At 34.0% G+C, this 14584-nt stretch overlaps 2 protein-coding genes across 2 annotated transcripts in view; both read left to right on the top strand.

The window, feature by feature from the left end:
- Positions 1–346: 346 nt before the first annotated feature.
- Positions 347–14584, top strand: part of LOC129227662 (LEM domain-containing protein 2-like) — a 33446-nt gene continuing 19208 nt past the window's right edge. Inside the window, exon 1 of the mRNA XM_054862254.1 lies at positions 347–436. The gene's annotated coding sequence lies outside the window, so the exon portion shown is untranslated. The remainder of the gene's footprint in view (positions 437–14584) is intronic.
- On the top strand, positions 2250–5383 carry LOC129228653 (uncharacterized). Its single transcript, XM_054863337.1, has 3 exons — positions 2250–2672; positions 4039–5156; positions 5242–5383. Exons 1-3 carry the CDS (start codon positions 2250–2252, stop codon positions 5381–5383), a joined length of 1683 nt encoding a protein of 560 aa, XP_054719312.1.

The following is a 14584-nucleotide window of genomic DNA, read 5'->3' as shown; positions in this document are numbered from 1 at the left end:
ACGAAAGTTATTTGCAACACTGAACAGAGATGTGATAAAACGAGTAATTTTTTAGCAATTCAATCTTTTGCATTTTTTGGAATTCCCCGACGGAACTAGAAGTTTTCCCCGATGGGGGGGGGGGCAATTGCCCCTCTGCCGCATTAATCTCCCCTATTAATCACCGCAAGGTAACGTATTCGAGCTCTGGAGTTGCGAATGAACATACTAATTTTAAAAAATGATTTACAACTATCGAAATTTAGCAATAGTCACAGACCTTTTAACTACCAGTGTTACGTCATTGCATGATCATTTTTATGACGTCATAAAAAAACGGGCTGAATTTTGGGAGAAACATTTTTAGGAGTTGGCAACCCTGTCAAGCGGTGAATTTAGTCTGTTTCGTCGTGAACTCGTCTGGTAAATAGATTTTAAAGATGATAATTATTGTAAGGTACAGTTTCTATTTTGATTTATATTATTTTTCGAAGTGATTCTTTGTTTTTCTTGTGGCATGCATCAGTTTTGATTCATTGTTGAAAAGCAAAAATTAAAGGATAACGATAACGCGCAACCAGTACTATATTTGACACTTAATGGAGAATTGTTCAATCGTGTACAACTTTTATTTTAATTTTTGATTAGTTTATGCGAAAAGGAATAATTTTCAAAGTATTGTACTTTTTTTACGTGGAAACTAATCTGGAGACTTCATTTTCTTTTCGTTTGTAACCAGAAGCATCATGATGCTTCAATTGGTGGAAAACTTCTTTCATTAAGTTAAACAACTATAAATAAAATACATTAATATATTAAAATACATTAATGTATTTTTAAAATGTTATTTAAATGCTTACAATTTCTGCATAACAAGCCCAAAGTTGCGTTTAGCTTGTCGTTTGCCTCAATTTAGATCATGATAACTATCATGATAGTCTGAAATTTAAAATATTTAATTTTCTTTCTTACACACATATAAATTTTTTGACTGTTTTTACCTTAAGAGTTGTTTAAATGATAACGTGGCAAATAAAGAAACAGTTTTCACATTAATAAGCAAAAAAAATATGTTTTCTGCTGCCTTGCTCATTTGCGTTTGCTCCCCGGTATTTCATGACGAAAATGTATTCGAACTATTTTTAATACACGCAATTAGTGATGTGGGAAGGTAAATATTTTTTTGGGTATTTATCAGAAGGCAGGGTAAATCCCTTAGTAATTGTGAATTTTGCCAAAAAAAAAAACTTAAGGTGGTATCAAAAGTTGATGATTTTCTTTTAACATTAACTATAAAGTGAAAGTTTAAAAATATAAAAATTTATATATTATAATTTCTTTAATTAAAGGCATAATGAAATCTTATAAAAAAAACTGTCAGAATTTAGAATGAACTATTCTAAAACTTAAATAGGATGGAAGGATAATTTAATTTTTTATGGGGTAAAGCAAAGGAATATAAGTTTAATTTTGTCACATAGATGGTGGTAGTTCTTATCGTCTGCAGCTGAGCCTAGAACTTTAATTTAATTATTATAATTTTCATTGCTCGCGTGAGTGGCAACGTTAAAATTTAAGTTTCTTGATGGAACAAAAAGATTACTGAGAGCGATAAGTCAAGCAGTGTTGCTGCATCACATTCTTTTCTTTCTAAAATATCTCGATCATTCTAAGTTATATTTATTTCTGAATTTATGTTAAATGTTACGTTCATGTGTTGTAATAAATGTTCAGTATAGTTATTGCAAGTATATTTTATTGCGAATTCACAGCGAAGAGTAAGCGGCTCTACTATTCGAAAAGTCACGTAGCTCGCCATGCTCAATCCATTTTGGAGCCACCAGTGAGGATTTTGATGTTTCGTTTATGATTCATGGAATCCTTTTCATATGGTACGATATTTTAAAATCTCTTGTAATGAAAAATGCAAATGTAGGACATTGCATAAAACGTAAATAACGGACATTTGATTCTTATTCGAATGCAAATTCCCATGAACATTTTTATTCTAATTCATTTGTGCTATAAATAAAACTGAGACTTTTATTCATTGAAATGGTTGATATTCTATTCTGAGTGAAGTGTATAAGAAACGTTTATCAGAAAAATCATTCTTGAATGTTGATACATTTTGTTGTAATTCTCGGAAAAGGTTCTTAACCCTGGTTTACAACCGAAGATACACATTCTATTCTATTAGACTTTATTGCATGATATAGAGACATTCTATTCTATTTATTCTCATTCTATCTATCATTTTGTGATAAACCATGACTTCTAAAGCTGCATCTGTGTATGAAAAAGCAAAAAAGAAACGAGCTACTATTCGCGCTGTAACAACTAAGATACTGAATAAAATTTCTGAGCAGTTAAATAATGAAGATGTTATTGTGGAAGATTTAAGCACATTCAAGCTGCAATTAAATAGTAAGCTAAATCAAATTCAAGTCGCTGATGCAGAAGTTGAAAACTTAATCGAAGATATGGATGAATTCGAAAATGAAATAGAAGCTAGCCAAGAATATTCAGATAAAATTCTAAATCTTCAGTTCGATATTGAAAGCAGAATTGAAAAAATTAAGCTTGACTTTGAGAAAGATAATCGGTCTACATTACCATCGCGAAGTGGACCTTTTCAAACAAGTACGAGCATAAATTTGCCTAAATTCGATCTTCCAGCATTTAACGGAAATGTAAGTAATTGGATTAGCTTTAAACAAATTTTCATTTCGACTATTCATGATAATTCTAATTTAAGTCAACTACAAAAATTGCAATACTTGCATGCATCAGTTACAGAAGAAGCTGCTCGACTAATAAAGGGCTTTCCTATCACAGAAAATAATTATTCTCAAGCTTGGGAAACGTTAATTAGTCGTTATGATAAAAAAAAAAGAGAGTTATCATATGCTTTAGTTTCGAAAATATTTAGCATTAAACCAGTCAAATTGATGACTTCCAAATCTCTTCGGGATATTTTGGATTCTTGCAATGAAGCAATTCCTAATCTAAAAACGTTGGGATTTGAGTTAGACAAACTTTCAGAATTAATCATTATTCAATTTCTCGAAAAACGCTTAGATGATAATATCCGAAAACAGTGGGAGCTCACATTAGAAGATGAAGAAATTCCATCGTATAAGAAATTTATTGAATTTTTAGAAAAGCATGCCAGAAGCATGAAAACCTGCAAAGAAAACTATCCCAAAGAGGAACTTTTGAAATCCAAGAAGTCAGTTAGCTATAATTCCGTAACAAACGTAAATCGTAGAAGTTGTGTATTGTGCAATTTAGATCATGCATTGTTCAAATGTTCAGAATTCAAAAATTTGAGCCCTCAAGAACGGTGGAATCTAGCGAAGAAGAATAAACTTTGCTTTAACTGCTTGAGAGCTAATCACGATACTTCGAAGTGTAAAGTTACTTTTCACTGCAAAGATTGTTCTAAAAGACACCACACTCTCTTACATGATTCTTCATACAAATCGAACCTTTCAGTCGATAATTCTGCACAGAGGTCAAGTGAGTCTGTTCAAGTTAATAATTCTCAGTCCAGCAGTCTAGCTTTAACTGGTCTGAATAATTCGTGCAATATTCTGCTATCTACAGCTTTAGTCAAAGTCGAGGATTCTCAAGGACATTGGCAACTGTGTAGAACTTTACTCGATTGTGGTTCTCAAACCTCATTGATGACTGAAGAATGCTGTAATAGACTTAATCTAAAAACATTTTCAACTAATCACTTAGTCATAGGAACTGGTAATCAAGTTGCTGGAAAGTCCAATTACTTAGTAAATTTAAACTTTACTCCACGGTTTAATTCAGAAACCTTTTCTACTAAAGCACTAATAGTTAAAGAACTTACTATGAAATTACCAAATTTCCTTATTTCTAGTCATAAATGGTCACACATTGAAAGTTTGCAGTTAGCAGATCCTGATTTCTACATCTCCAGAAACATAGACATAATATTAGGTGCAGATGTATTTTTTGACATAATTCAAGGTCGCAAGATAAGTGGTGGAAAAGACACACCTACTGCTATTCAATCAAAGTTAGGTTGGATTCTCTCAGAAAAGGTTATCGTCCAAGTTATATGAAGGTACAGAAAATACCAAATTGAGTCACCATTCCAGTGTAAAAATTGATGAAGTTCTTCAGAAATTCTGGGAATTGGAATCAATTCCTCAGAAAGAAAAGTTAAGCATTCAAGACGCAAACTGTGACAAGTTTTACTCAGAAACTACAACTAGAGATGACACTGGAAGATATGAAGTCAAACTGCCATTCAAGGAAGAACCAAGTCTTGGAAATTCGAGAGATCAAGCGGTTGCACGATTTCTGTCGTTGGAAAGGAAACTAATCCAAAATCCTAGCATGTATGATCAATACAAGAATTTCATGAGGGAATATTTATCCTTAAACCACATGGAATTAGTGCAAGCAGAAGAGATCATAGTAGAAGATCGCAAGTGTTTTTATATGCCACACCACGGAGTAATTAGAGAACATAGCAGCACCACAAAATTAAGAGTTGTGTTCGACGCATCAGCTAAATCATCAACGAACATCTCGCTAAATGATGTTTTGCATGCTGGACCCAAACTCCAGACTGATCTATTTTATATTCTATTAAATTTCAGAATACACTCCATAGCTCTTGCGGCTGATATCGAAAAAATGTTCCGACAAATTCTTGTCTCACATTCAGATTCTGATTTTCAGAAAATTATTTGGCGAGAAAATCCCGATCAAAAGATTGAAGACTATAGATTGAAGACAGTGACTTACGGAACTGCTTGCGCACCGTATTTAGCCATAAGAACTATTAAAAAACTTGCTGAAGATGAAGAGATGAATTTTCCTAAAGCCTCAAAAGTTATCGACAAGGACTTTTACGTAGATGATCTATTAACAGGAGCCGATTCAATTCAGGAAGCTGAAAATCTCATGAGTGATTTAATTAATCTAATGAGAAGAGGTGGATTCACTCTTCGAAAATGGATATCAAATGAACATAGTATTCTTTCAAAATTACCTCCTGAACTAAAAGGAACAGAACAGTCTATAAATATTGCTGAAGATCAGTCAGTGAAACTTCTTGGCATTCAGTGGGATCCAAATCAAGACACATTTGCGATTCATTTAAATCCAGCTCAAGAAGTCACCACAAAACGGCAATTATTGTCAAGCATTGCTAGAATTTATGATCCCCTTGGTTTCATTTCACCCTCTACAGTTTTAGCTAAAATTATGATGCAGAAATTATGGTTATGCAAGTCAAAATGGGATGATCCACTCCCAGACAGTATCCTTAAAGAATGGACAAGTTTTGCTTCACAGCTTCCGATACTTGAAAATATTCAAATGCCACGACATTTCTTCATCCAAAATTCTGCTGTAAAATGTATTCAAATTCATGGCTTTTGCGATGCTTCCCAAAAGGCTTTTGCTGCTGTCCTTTACATGAGATCAGAATTTGAAGACGAGAAAGTCAAGACTAGTTTAATCGCCGCGAAAACCGGAGTCGCACCACTAAAAACAATAACGCTTCCTCGTTTGGAGCTGTGTGCAGCTGTAATGTTAAGCCAACTCTACAAGAATGTAGTTGAAAATCTTGCCATTCAAGTAGATGAGTCATTCTTTTGGACGGATTCCCAAATAGTGCTTGATTGGATAAATTCCGAACCTTATAAATGGAAATCCTTCATTTCTAATAGGATATCGCAAATTCATACTAATACTCAAGTCGATGCCTGGCATCACGTTGTTAGCAAAGAGAACCCTTGTGATTGTGCGTCAAGAGGACTCATGCCTTCAAAACTTCTTAATCATTCACTATGGTGGAAAGGTCCTTCTTGGCTTTCAGATTCGCCAATAGTTATCCCTCCACAAAACCATTCAGCTTCGGAAAAAGAAAAAATCAGAGAAGTGTCAGAGAAAACGGCAAGTTATTCTAATCAAGTAGAAGGCGAGTTAAACTTCATTCATAACTATTCTTCGCTGAGTAAGCTTACTAGAGTAGTTGCGTATAGCGTACGATTTATTCAAAATGCAAAATGTGACAAAAATAATCGGAAAGTAGGTTCTCTTAAGACATCAGAATTACTTGACGCCACAACTCGCATTGTGAAGTTGGTCCAAGATTCAGAATTCAAATGGGAAATTCATGCTATTCAAACTAAAGGGAGTTTGCCAGCTAAAAGTTCCTTAATATCATTGAATCCTTTTCTTGACGAAAACGGTATTTTAAGAGTTGGCGGCAGACTTAAACACTCTAATATGTCAAATGATCAAAAACATCCAATGCTACTTCCTAAAAATCATCACCTCTCGGATTTAATTATTGATCATTATCACAAACTCTCTCTTCACGGAGGAACACAAGTTGTACTCTCACTCATTAGACAGTGGTTTTGGCTGATATCAGGAAGAGATAAAGTCAGAAGAAATATTCAGCGTTGTCTGACATGCTTCAAGATGAAGAAGAAAATCATGTGCCAAATTATGGGAGATTTACCTAAAGATTGCGTTCTTCCTTCCAGACCATTTCTCAAAACGGGTATAGATTTTGCAGGGCCGATAATAACGAAGCCAAATCTCAAGAGAACAAGGGTTACCACAAAGTCATACATTGCTTTATTCATTTGCTTCACGACAAAAGCAGTTCATCTTGAAGTTGTGTCCGAACTAAGTACAGATTCATTCTTAGCGTGCCTCAGAAGATTTATATCGAGAAGAGGAAAACCTTCAGACATATATACTGATAACGGCTCTAACTTTAAAGGTGCAAGAAACTATTTATACAGTCAAATGGAAATTCTTAAATCAGCATCAGTTCAGGACTTTGCTTCAGAACTGTTTATTAACTGGCATTTCATCCCACCCAGTGCACCTCATTTTGGAGGTATCTGGGAGTCTAACATCAAATCAATGAAGCAACATCTTTTCAAAGTATGTAAATCAGCAGTGCTTAATTATGAAGAATTATCAACTTTAATTATTCAGATTGAAGCATGTATGAATTCAAGACCACTAACTCCTCTTAGTAGTGATCCAAACGACCTTGATCCCTTAACACCGAGTCACTTTCTGATTGGAGCACCGCTTCTAGCAATGCCTGAGTCTTATCATGCAGAAAATTCGCTATCATACACTTCAAGATTTAAGTTGATTCAAGCTCTTCGCGAAGGATTCTGGAGGCGATGGAGTGCTGAGTATCTCACACAGTTACAGCAGAGAAGTAAATGGAAGTCATCTAACCCAAATATAAAAACTGGACAACTGGTGTTGTTAAAAGAAGATCTCAAACATCCCATGAAATGGAGTTTAGGAAGAGTTATGGAAACTTTTCCTGGAGATGATGGAGCTGTAAGAGTTGTTCAGGTGAAAACTACATCAGGAACATTTAAGAGACCAATAACTAAGATTGCTCCCCTACCAACTTAGACTTAGTTTTGGACATTTGTCCAATGGGGGGGAGTATGGTAGTTCTTATCGTCTGCAGCTGAGCCTAGAACTTTAATTTAATTATTATAATTTTCATTGCTCGCGTGAGTGGCAACATTAAAATTTAAGTTTCTTGATGGAACAAAAAGATTACTGAGAGCGATAAGTCAAGCATCGTTGCTGCATCACATTCTTTTCTTTCTAAAATATCTCGATCATTCTAAGTTATATTTATTTCTGAATTTATGTTAAATGTTACGTTCGTGTGTTGTAATAAATGTTCAGTATAGTTATTGCAAGTATATTTTATTGCGAATTCACAACGAAGAGTAAGCGGCTCTACTATTCAAAAAGTCACGTAGCCCGCCATGCTCAACCAGATGGCACTAGCACAACTTTTCATCTTTGATTTTTCATAATATCATGCTACTAGTTAGTTTTGGCTCTGAGTTATAATCAGTTTGTAAAAAGCCTCCTAAATACTAAATGCCTATCACATTTGTTTAAAAGTGATCCTCCGCCAGTACACAATCAACGCTACTACCTGACGGCAATACATGGATGGTGTTGCTATGACGATGGATCCAAACAATTCCAAACGTTAATTGGTTAATTTTAAAATTTAAATTTAGAAGTTAACCAATTGTTTTCTCCGCTTTTAATTTCTAATGCTTTTGATCTTCGATAGTTGGCAGTAGCCAGAACTCCGAAAATATGCTAACTGGGATCTTTTTGCTCTATGTTAAAAGGGAGAACGTGATAGGCATTTAGTATTTAGGAGGCGTTAGTTTGTCACTCACCTTGTATCTGTACTGGTAAAACTTTAAATTTTGCTTGGAAAAGTGAAAAACAAAAAAGAAAGATGGGGACATTGATTAGTCATATCCAACACATTTAATGTGAATATCATATTAGATTGCTAAGTTGTTTCACACAATAATTCTTTAAATTTGTGATTCAAAAATTTATTGTTTTGTGTATGGTTGGTTATATATATAGTGGAATAGACAGAAAAGTATTTTAGTTGAATATAAATTTTTGAAATAAATACCTGGGTAAATACCCATTTTGGGTATTTACCTGGGTATTTACCCCTAAAAAGAAATACCCAGGTATTTTACATCACTACATGCAACAGAGTTAACCAAGACTCGACTGAAAATCCAATTTGAAAATGTAAACTAGGGGAAAACATACAAGAAATTGTTTTTTTTATAGAGGAATTGTTTTCCCAATAGCATTCTTGATAACCGATAATAATAATGATTCAAGTTCCCTATGTTCAGCAAAAGTAATGTTACCTGCTTGTTTTTACTTCCTTTTACAGAAAAGGAAGTATTGAATTCGCGAAAAAATTTTTACTCCAAACTCGGCCTCAATTTTCATTTTTCTCACCCCTGAATGAATGTTGAGTTTTTTTTTTTTTTTTTTTGACCCGACCACACGTGGATATATGCCTAAGAACCTATAGACACAATTACAACGAATTTTCTCGTGACGTCCGTATGTATGTGTGTATGTATCTCGCATAACTCAAAAACAGTATGTCCTAGAAAGTTGAAATTTGGTACATCGACTCCTAGTGGGGCCTAGTTGTGCACCTTTTCCCTTTTGGTTGCATTCAGATGTTCCTAAAAGGGTCTTTTGCCCCTTTTTGGGGGAAAATCATTGTTAATTTCGATGTAAACTCAAGTGGTGTTATAATTTGTTGGACACTTGGCGATATATCAGCAGTCTTTTTGGTCGCCAACTTGGCGAAAAATTTGGCGATTTTTTTTTTTAATTTTAAATTTGGTTTCAATTTGGCCACTGTTGATAATATTTATAGAGTAAATAATTGAAACACATTAAAATTGCCAATAATGGGGAAATGACATTAAATTTGAGTAAATGGAAGTCATCGGCTCGTTTTTTTTTTTTTTTTTCTGGCCTAGCAACTGCTGCGTTTAGAGATTTGTAAATTGTTTATTCCAGTTTCATCAATTACAATGAAACTTCCTTTCATGGACACCTCTAATTCGCGGACAGATTTGTGAATCCAAAGCGGTCACTCCAAATAACAGACAGTTATCTGAATAGAAAATATTTCTTTTTTGTGTGCTGTGACAAAATTTTATGTGAGCTAACCATGTACAAATTGGTTTTACAACTCTTTTTTGTCATCCTCCTATTCGGGTTCCTTGAACTCTTTTTCAGATTATCTTTCCCCATTTAGATCTGTAATGAGTTGTTTTTTCGACTGCAGTAGTTAAGTAAAAGTAACCCAGTGTAGTTTTTCTAAACCCGAGTTGATTCAGTTTAGTGGGAAAGTACAAGTTGAAATGGTATCTAAAAGGATGGACGTTAAAAAGACAGATTCATACAAGGACGGATCCAGAAACCATCCAAGGTTGAGGTGATTGATTTCGGATACTTACACTTTTACAAATTTATAAACCTCCACCTCTTAACATTATGAAAGATCGTATTAGAGTTTTTTTTTTTAACTTCTATTTCTACAAAATTCCGGAGTTGTGATACCCATCCTTTACCTCAATGTCATTAGTGTCTTGTAATTGCTTTTTTTCTTTTTAACTTCAGTTTAAAAAACTTTCCAGAGGAGAGTTCCCCAAACCACCTCTAATGTGCTCGAAGATTGTCTAAAATTTGATTTTTTGGAATTTCGAAAAAAAAAACCCGTACAAAGTGCCGATCCCTTTCGCTAAAGTGTTAAGAGATGTGTGTCCCCATTTGGGTTTTTAAAAGACTACAATTCGGGAAAAATTTTGAGGGAGAGACCTTTTTTGTAACATTATTGAGGATCGTATAAAAGTACCTTTTTTGGAACTTCAATACCGAAAATATTCGGAAGGAAAGTCGCTGCATCTTGGCTCAAGGAGGGGGCGATCCAGGGTTTCCACTATGGTCGCATTTTTCACAGAATGCGAAAACACTATCTCAATTGCGAAAACAAAGCAATGCATTTTCGCTTTTTTGCTGAAATAAAAAATTCATTTAAAAAAAAAGAAAAAAATGTATGATCCTAGAGAGAGGAAGCATGCATGGCCACGATCAACTTAATCTTTTTAAATATTAGCTAAGATGATTAAGCAGCTATTAAGCTCAATGAGACTTTGTCTTATCCGGCATTATATCCCCCAATAATTGCTTTATTAGGAGGAGGGACTGCAACATTCTAAAGACCAATCATGTTGTTTTCTTTTTTTATTTTGCGTTTAAAAAAATAGCTGCCGTACTTTGATGTCACAGATAAAATATGAATTTTATTTTCAACTGGAGCAAACCCTTGACTACAACGATCTCTCAAGGCGGTAGTTGAGGGTTTGTTATATAGCGGGGTTGACTGTATAGTAGGGTGGGCCGAAAAAACTTTTTTTGGAAATCTGTTTTTGGATAGTGCGGAAAAGTTGCTATATGGACCCGTTATTACCCATAAAAAATTTCGCTAAATTTGTTTAATATTTAGCCGGCGCTATTTGACCTTGAAAAACTGAAAAAAAGGACAAAAATGCACTTTTTTCAAAAAAAAAAAGGGGGGGGGGGAGCAAAAATAAAAGTTTGAAGCTAGTTTCAACAAGCAATTAGAAGTATCTGTCAGTGCATTGGTTGAAATCCTCAAAGATTTTTATACATTTCGTAGAATATTTAGCTACGCTCCTTTAAGACTGAAACATTGGCAAATGAAAAAAAAAAAAAAATTAAATGTAGTTTCGAAATAAGTAAGTACTGAAATGTTACGCAATACGTTACCTAGAAAAAACAGTGAAAATTCAATCAATTTTATGCGACATTTGTACGCCAATTTTAAAAAATGCACACACTCAAATAAAAAATAGTTACATAAGATGCTAATTTTTTAATCTTTGGTTCCAGTAGTTTCTTCGGGATAATAAACGGCGCTCAACTACTTCTATTATTCCTAAGATTATTTTATAACTATTTTATATATATTTGACAAATAGAGCCCTTGAGTATTAAAAAAATGTGAATCCTCTGAAGTCCTTTAAACTGATTAATGAATTGAACGCAAGTATTCTTCTTTAAGAAATGCTGTAATTCTACACCTCCACAGCTGAGAGTTAAGCAATTAAAGGGGTCCTCTCTTGCGTCCAATGTCCACAATGAGTTGCCACTGAGGCATCTTATACTGGAATTGGACGGTTGCACAAAGTGGCCACATTCATATTCTGGAGCTATCGAACAACTTCTTAGAGATTGTAAAAAATCCGGTGGTCAAATTTGATAAAATTGACTGCAATCTTCTGGTTTTGGACATGGAAGATATAAAAAATTTAAGTATTGAACAACAATATTTGTATAGAATCTGTCTTGCCGTAAAAGATGGTCAGTTGTCCTTCAAGCGTGGCTGACAGTAGCCGAGGCAAATTCAGTCAGTCATGCGCGATGGCTGACAACTGCAAACCATTTGTTAGGCTTGTATATAGGCACTCCAACTCCATCAGAAAATCTTACAATACTTGTAAAGTTTGTAATGTTAGTTTATGCTCCAATGTGGTTTGAAATAAAAATAAAACCGAACTGCCAGTACGGCGCCCAACATGTTTGGAAAATGATTTCTCTTGGAAGGCAGTTTCCAGACAACGTTAAGGAGATAATTTTCAAAGTTTTCTCAAGTAATGCATATTTCGCTCATCCTGAACAGCTACTGTTGACAATGTTGTTTGACTCAAGAAAATACATTCGGGAATTAGCTGTTAGGCGCATTCTGAACTCTAGAAATAAGAAGACGAAGAGCTCGGATGGTGTACGATTTTTGAGCGTCCTAAACTCAATTTTGAAGCCGTTGATTATGTTGATTTAGTTGATTGGGCAAACTGTGTTGTAACAGAGCCAACTCTTACAATGCATCTAAAAGACCAAGAATGGAAAGAAATGTGCAAAGAACATTCTACAGAGTTTTCTTTCGAGAAATTTCCCTGTCACACGCAAGCTGTGAAACGTTGTGTGAAACTAATAACCGAAGCTGCAATAAAAGTTCGTGGTGAAACTGCACGAGATGGATACATTCGTGCAAAACTTCATGCTAGGAAAGAACTTCCATCATTTGATAACAAGGGACAATATTATTCCAAAAAATAATATTCATTATGCATGAGGTATTATAAATCAAATTCGAAGATTTCTTTTTTAAAATTTTATTATCTATATATGTAATTCTAGAAAATGTATGATACTATTACGTGATAATAATTACTATGATTAATAGTGCTATTTAATTAATTAGTCTATGATTTAATTTTGAAAAATAATTTTCACACTGGTTTTTAAAGAAATTCAATATTTTATCATTTTTCTCCAATTTTTAATGTCGGAAAGGAACGGTTAAATGCTCATTAAAATCAATGAAAAATTTTATGGGCTCGAATTGGCTCATTATATAACATTTTCGGTGCATTCCAGCAAAATATTTGGAATTTAGTTTTTTAAAAAAAATTTCGACAAAAATTCATTTTTCTCTTTTTTTACGGTTTTTCAATGTCAAATAGCGCCGGCTAGATATTTTTTAATATCCAAGAAATTTTTTGTGAGTGCTAACTAGCTCACTACGCAACTTTTGCGCGCTATCCAAAAATTGATTTCGAAAAAAAAAAAATTTTCGGCTTGTTTCGGCCCCACCCTACTGTATAGCCTTATTTTCCGTGACAATAAATAATGCACAGAAATGCAATGTCAATTTACCTTGTCGCCTATTGTTTTTTCTTTCAAAAACTCGTGTTTATCCTACTGCTGAAAAAAAAAGTCTGCTGATGAGTATATGATGATAACTGGTTTATCTTATCAAATGGAAACATTTCTCTACATATGTGTATTAGGGTAGTCCAAAAAAGGCCCTTTTTAAAAAATTTCTGATTTTTATTGGTCCTACCCCCTCATTTGGTTCCATCTGAGTAAAAAATAATTATTGTGAAGTTTGAGCTCATAATTTTAACATTTAGAGGGAGCTCAACAGCCTCAAAGCTCTGCGTTTTACCATTTTATGCCATAAATGCAGATAGAAATAAAATTGATGCTAGGAAAAGTATATAATTTATTTAATTAAAATTGTCAGCATTTTGTAAGTTAAAAATAGTTACATAATAATAATATTTCAACAGTTATGTATATGGCTTTCCTTAGTACACATTACAAACTGCTTTTTACATCTGAGATAAGCTCGCCAATGTTCTGCGACAACTTGCAACAAGAATTGAAATTGTTCTTCATTGTGTGTCATTTTCCCATTTAACTCTTTTATAATGGCTATACCCCTTTCAGCATTATCATTAACCACTGAAATTCCTTGAATAATCCTTTTTGCTTTCTTAAAATCTTTCTGAAGCTCCCAGATTTCTGGATCTACATGAATGAAGGTATCAGGTAAACTCATTCTTTGAAAAAATTAAATTGACCCCTTTGTCACAAGTTCTTCAAGTTTCATATCCATAAAGTGTTTTAGCAAAATCTTAAGGCGCTTCACCACATTATTTTTCCTGTTTACTTCATTCATTGCCTTCACCATCTGTCTTTTAATGCAGTGTGGCACTTTATTGGCAAAAAGAGCTAATGCCACGAGCTCGTCTGACAAATACCATAGGTAATTGGCAAATTGCTGCGTTGCAGTTTTGCTTATGTCTTCATCAATCTTTTTATACTTCAATAAAGATTTTATTAAAATTGTTATATGGTGCATTTTGAGGCATAGAAGCAGTCATCCAAGCCTTTAAATCCACACGTACAATAAATATGCATATTTTTTGCAATCCCTTTTCTTCTATTGAGGTGACGGTAAATTGACAGCTAAGCATCCATATTTTAAAACAATACAAAATTTTGGACATCCATCTAGCATGATGCATAGCCCCAGGTGCTACAAATTTAATACCATATGAAGGTGCTTTACCGAGAAATATTTAGCATAGTTCAAGACATTATCGATAATCATCTCTCCCTTGCGTGTCATGTAGTAATCTTTCAGCAAATACTATTGTATCATCCTTTACATCTGTCACTTGTGCTAAAATGCCCTTATTGTTGATGCCTATGATGTATTTGTCTTTGTCTAATAAATTCCCAGTAGGCCTGGAATCGTTTGAAAAGAGGTACGTCTGGTGCCAAACATTTATTAAACACCACACCAATAATTAATTCCATAATG

The sequence above is a fragment of the Uloborus diversus genome, chromosome 8 (genome assembly GCF_026930045.1).
Source record: "Uloborus diversus isolate 005 chromosome 8, Udiv.v.3.1, whole genome shotgun sequence".
NCBI classification, from domain to species: domain Eukaryota; kingdom Metazoa; phylum Arthropoda; class Arachnida; order Araneae; family Uloboridae; genus Uloborus; species Uloborus diversus.
This window is presented reverse-complemented; position numbering and strand designations above follow the sequence as displayed.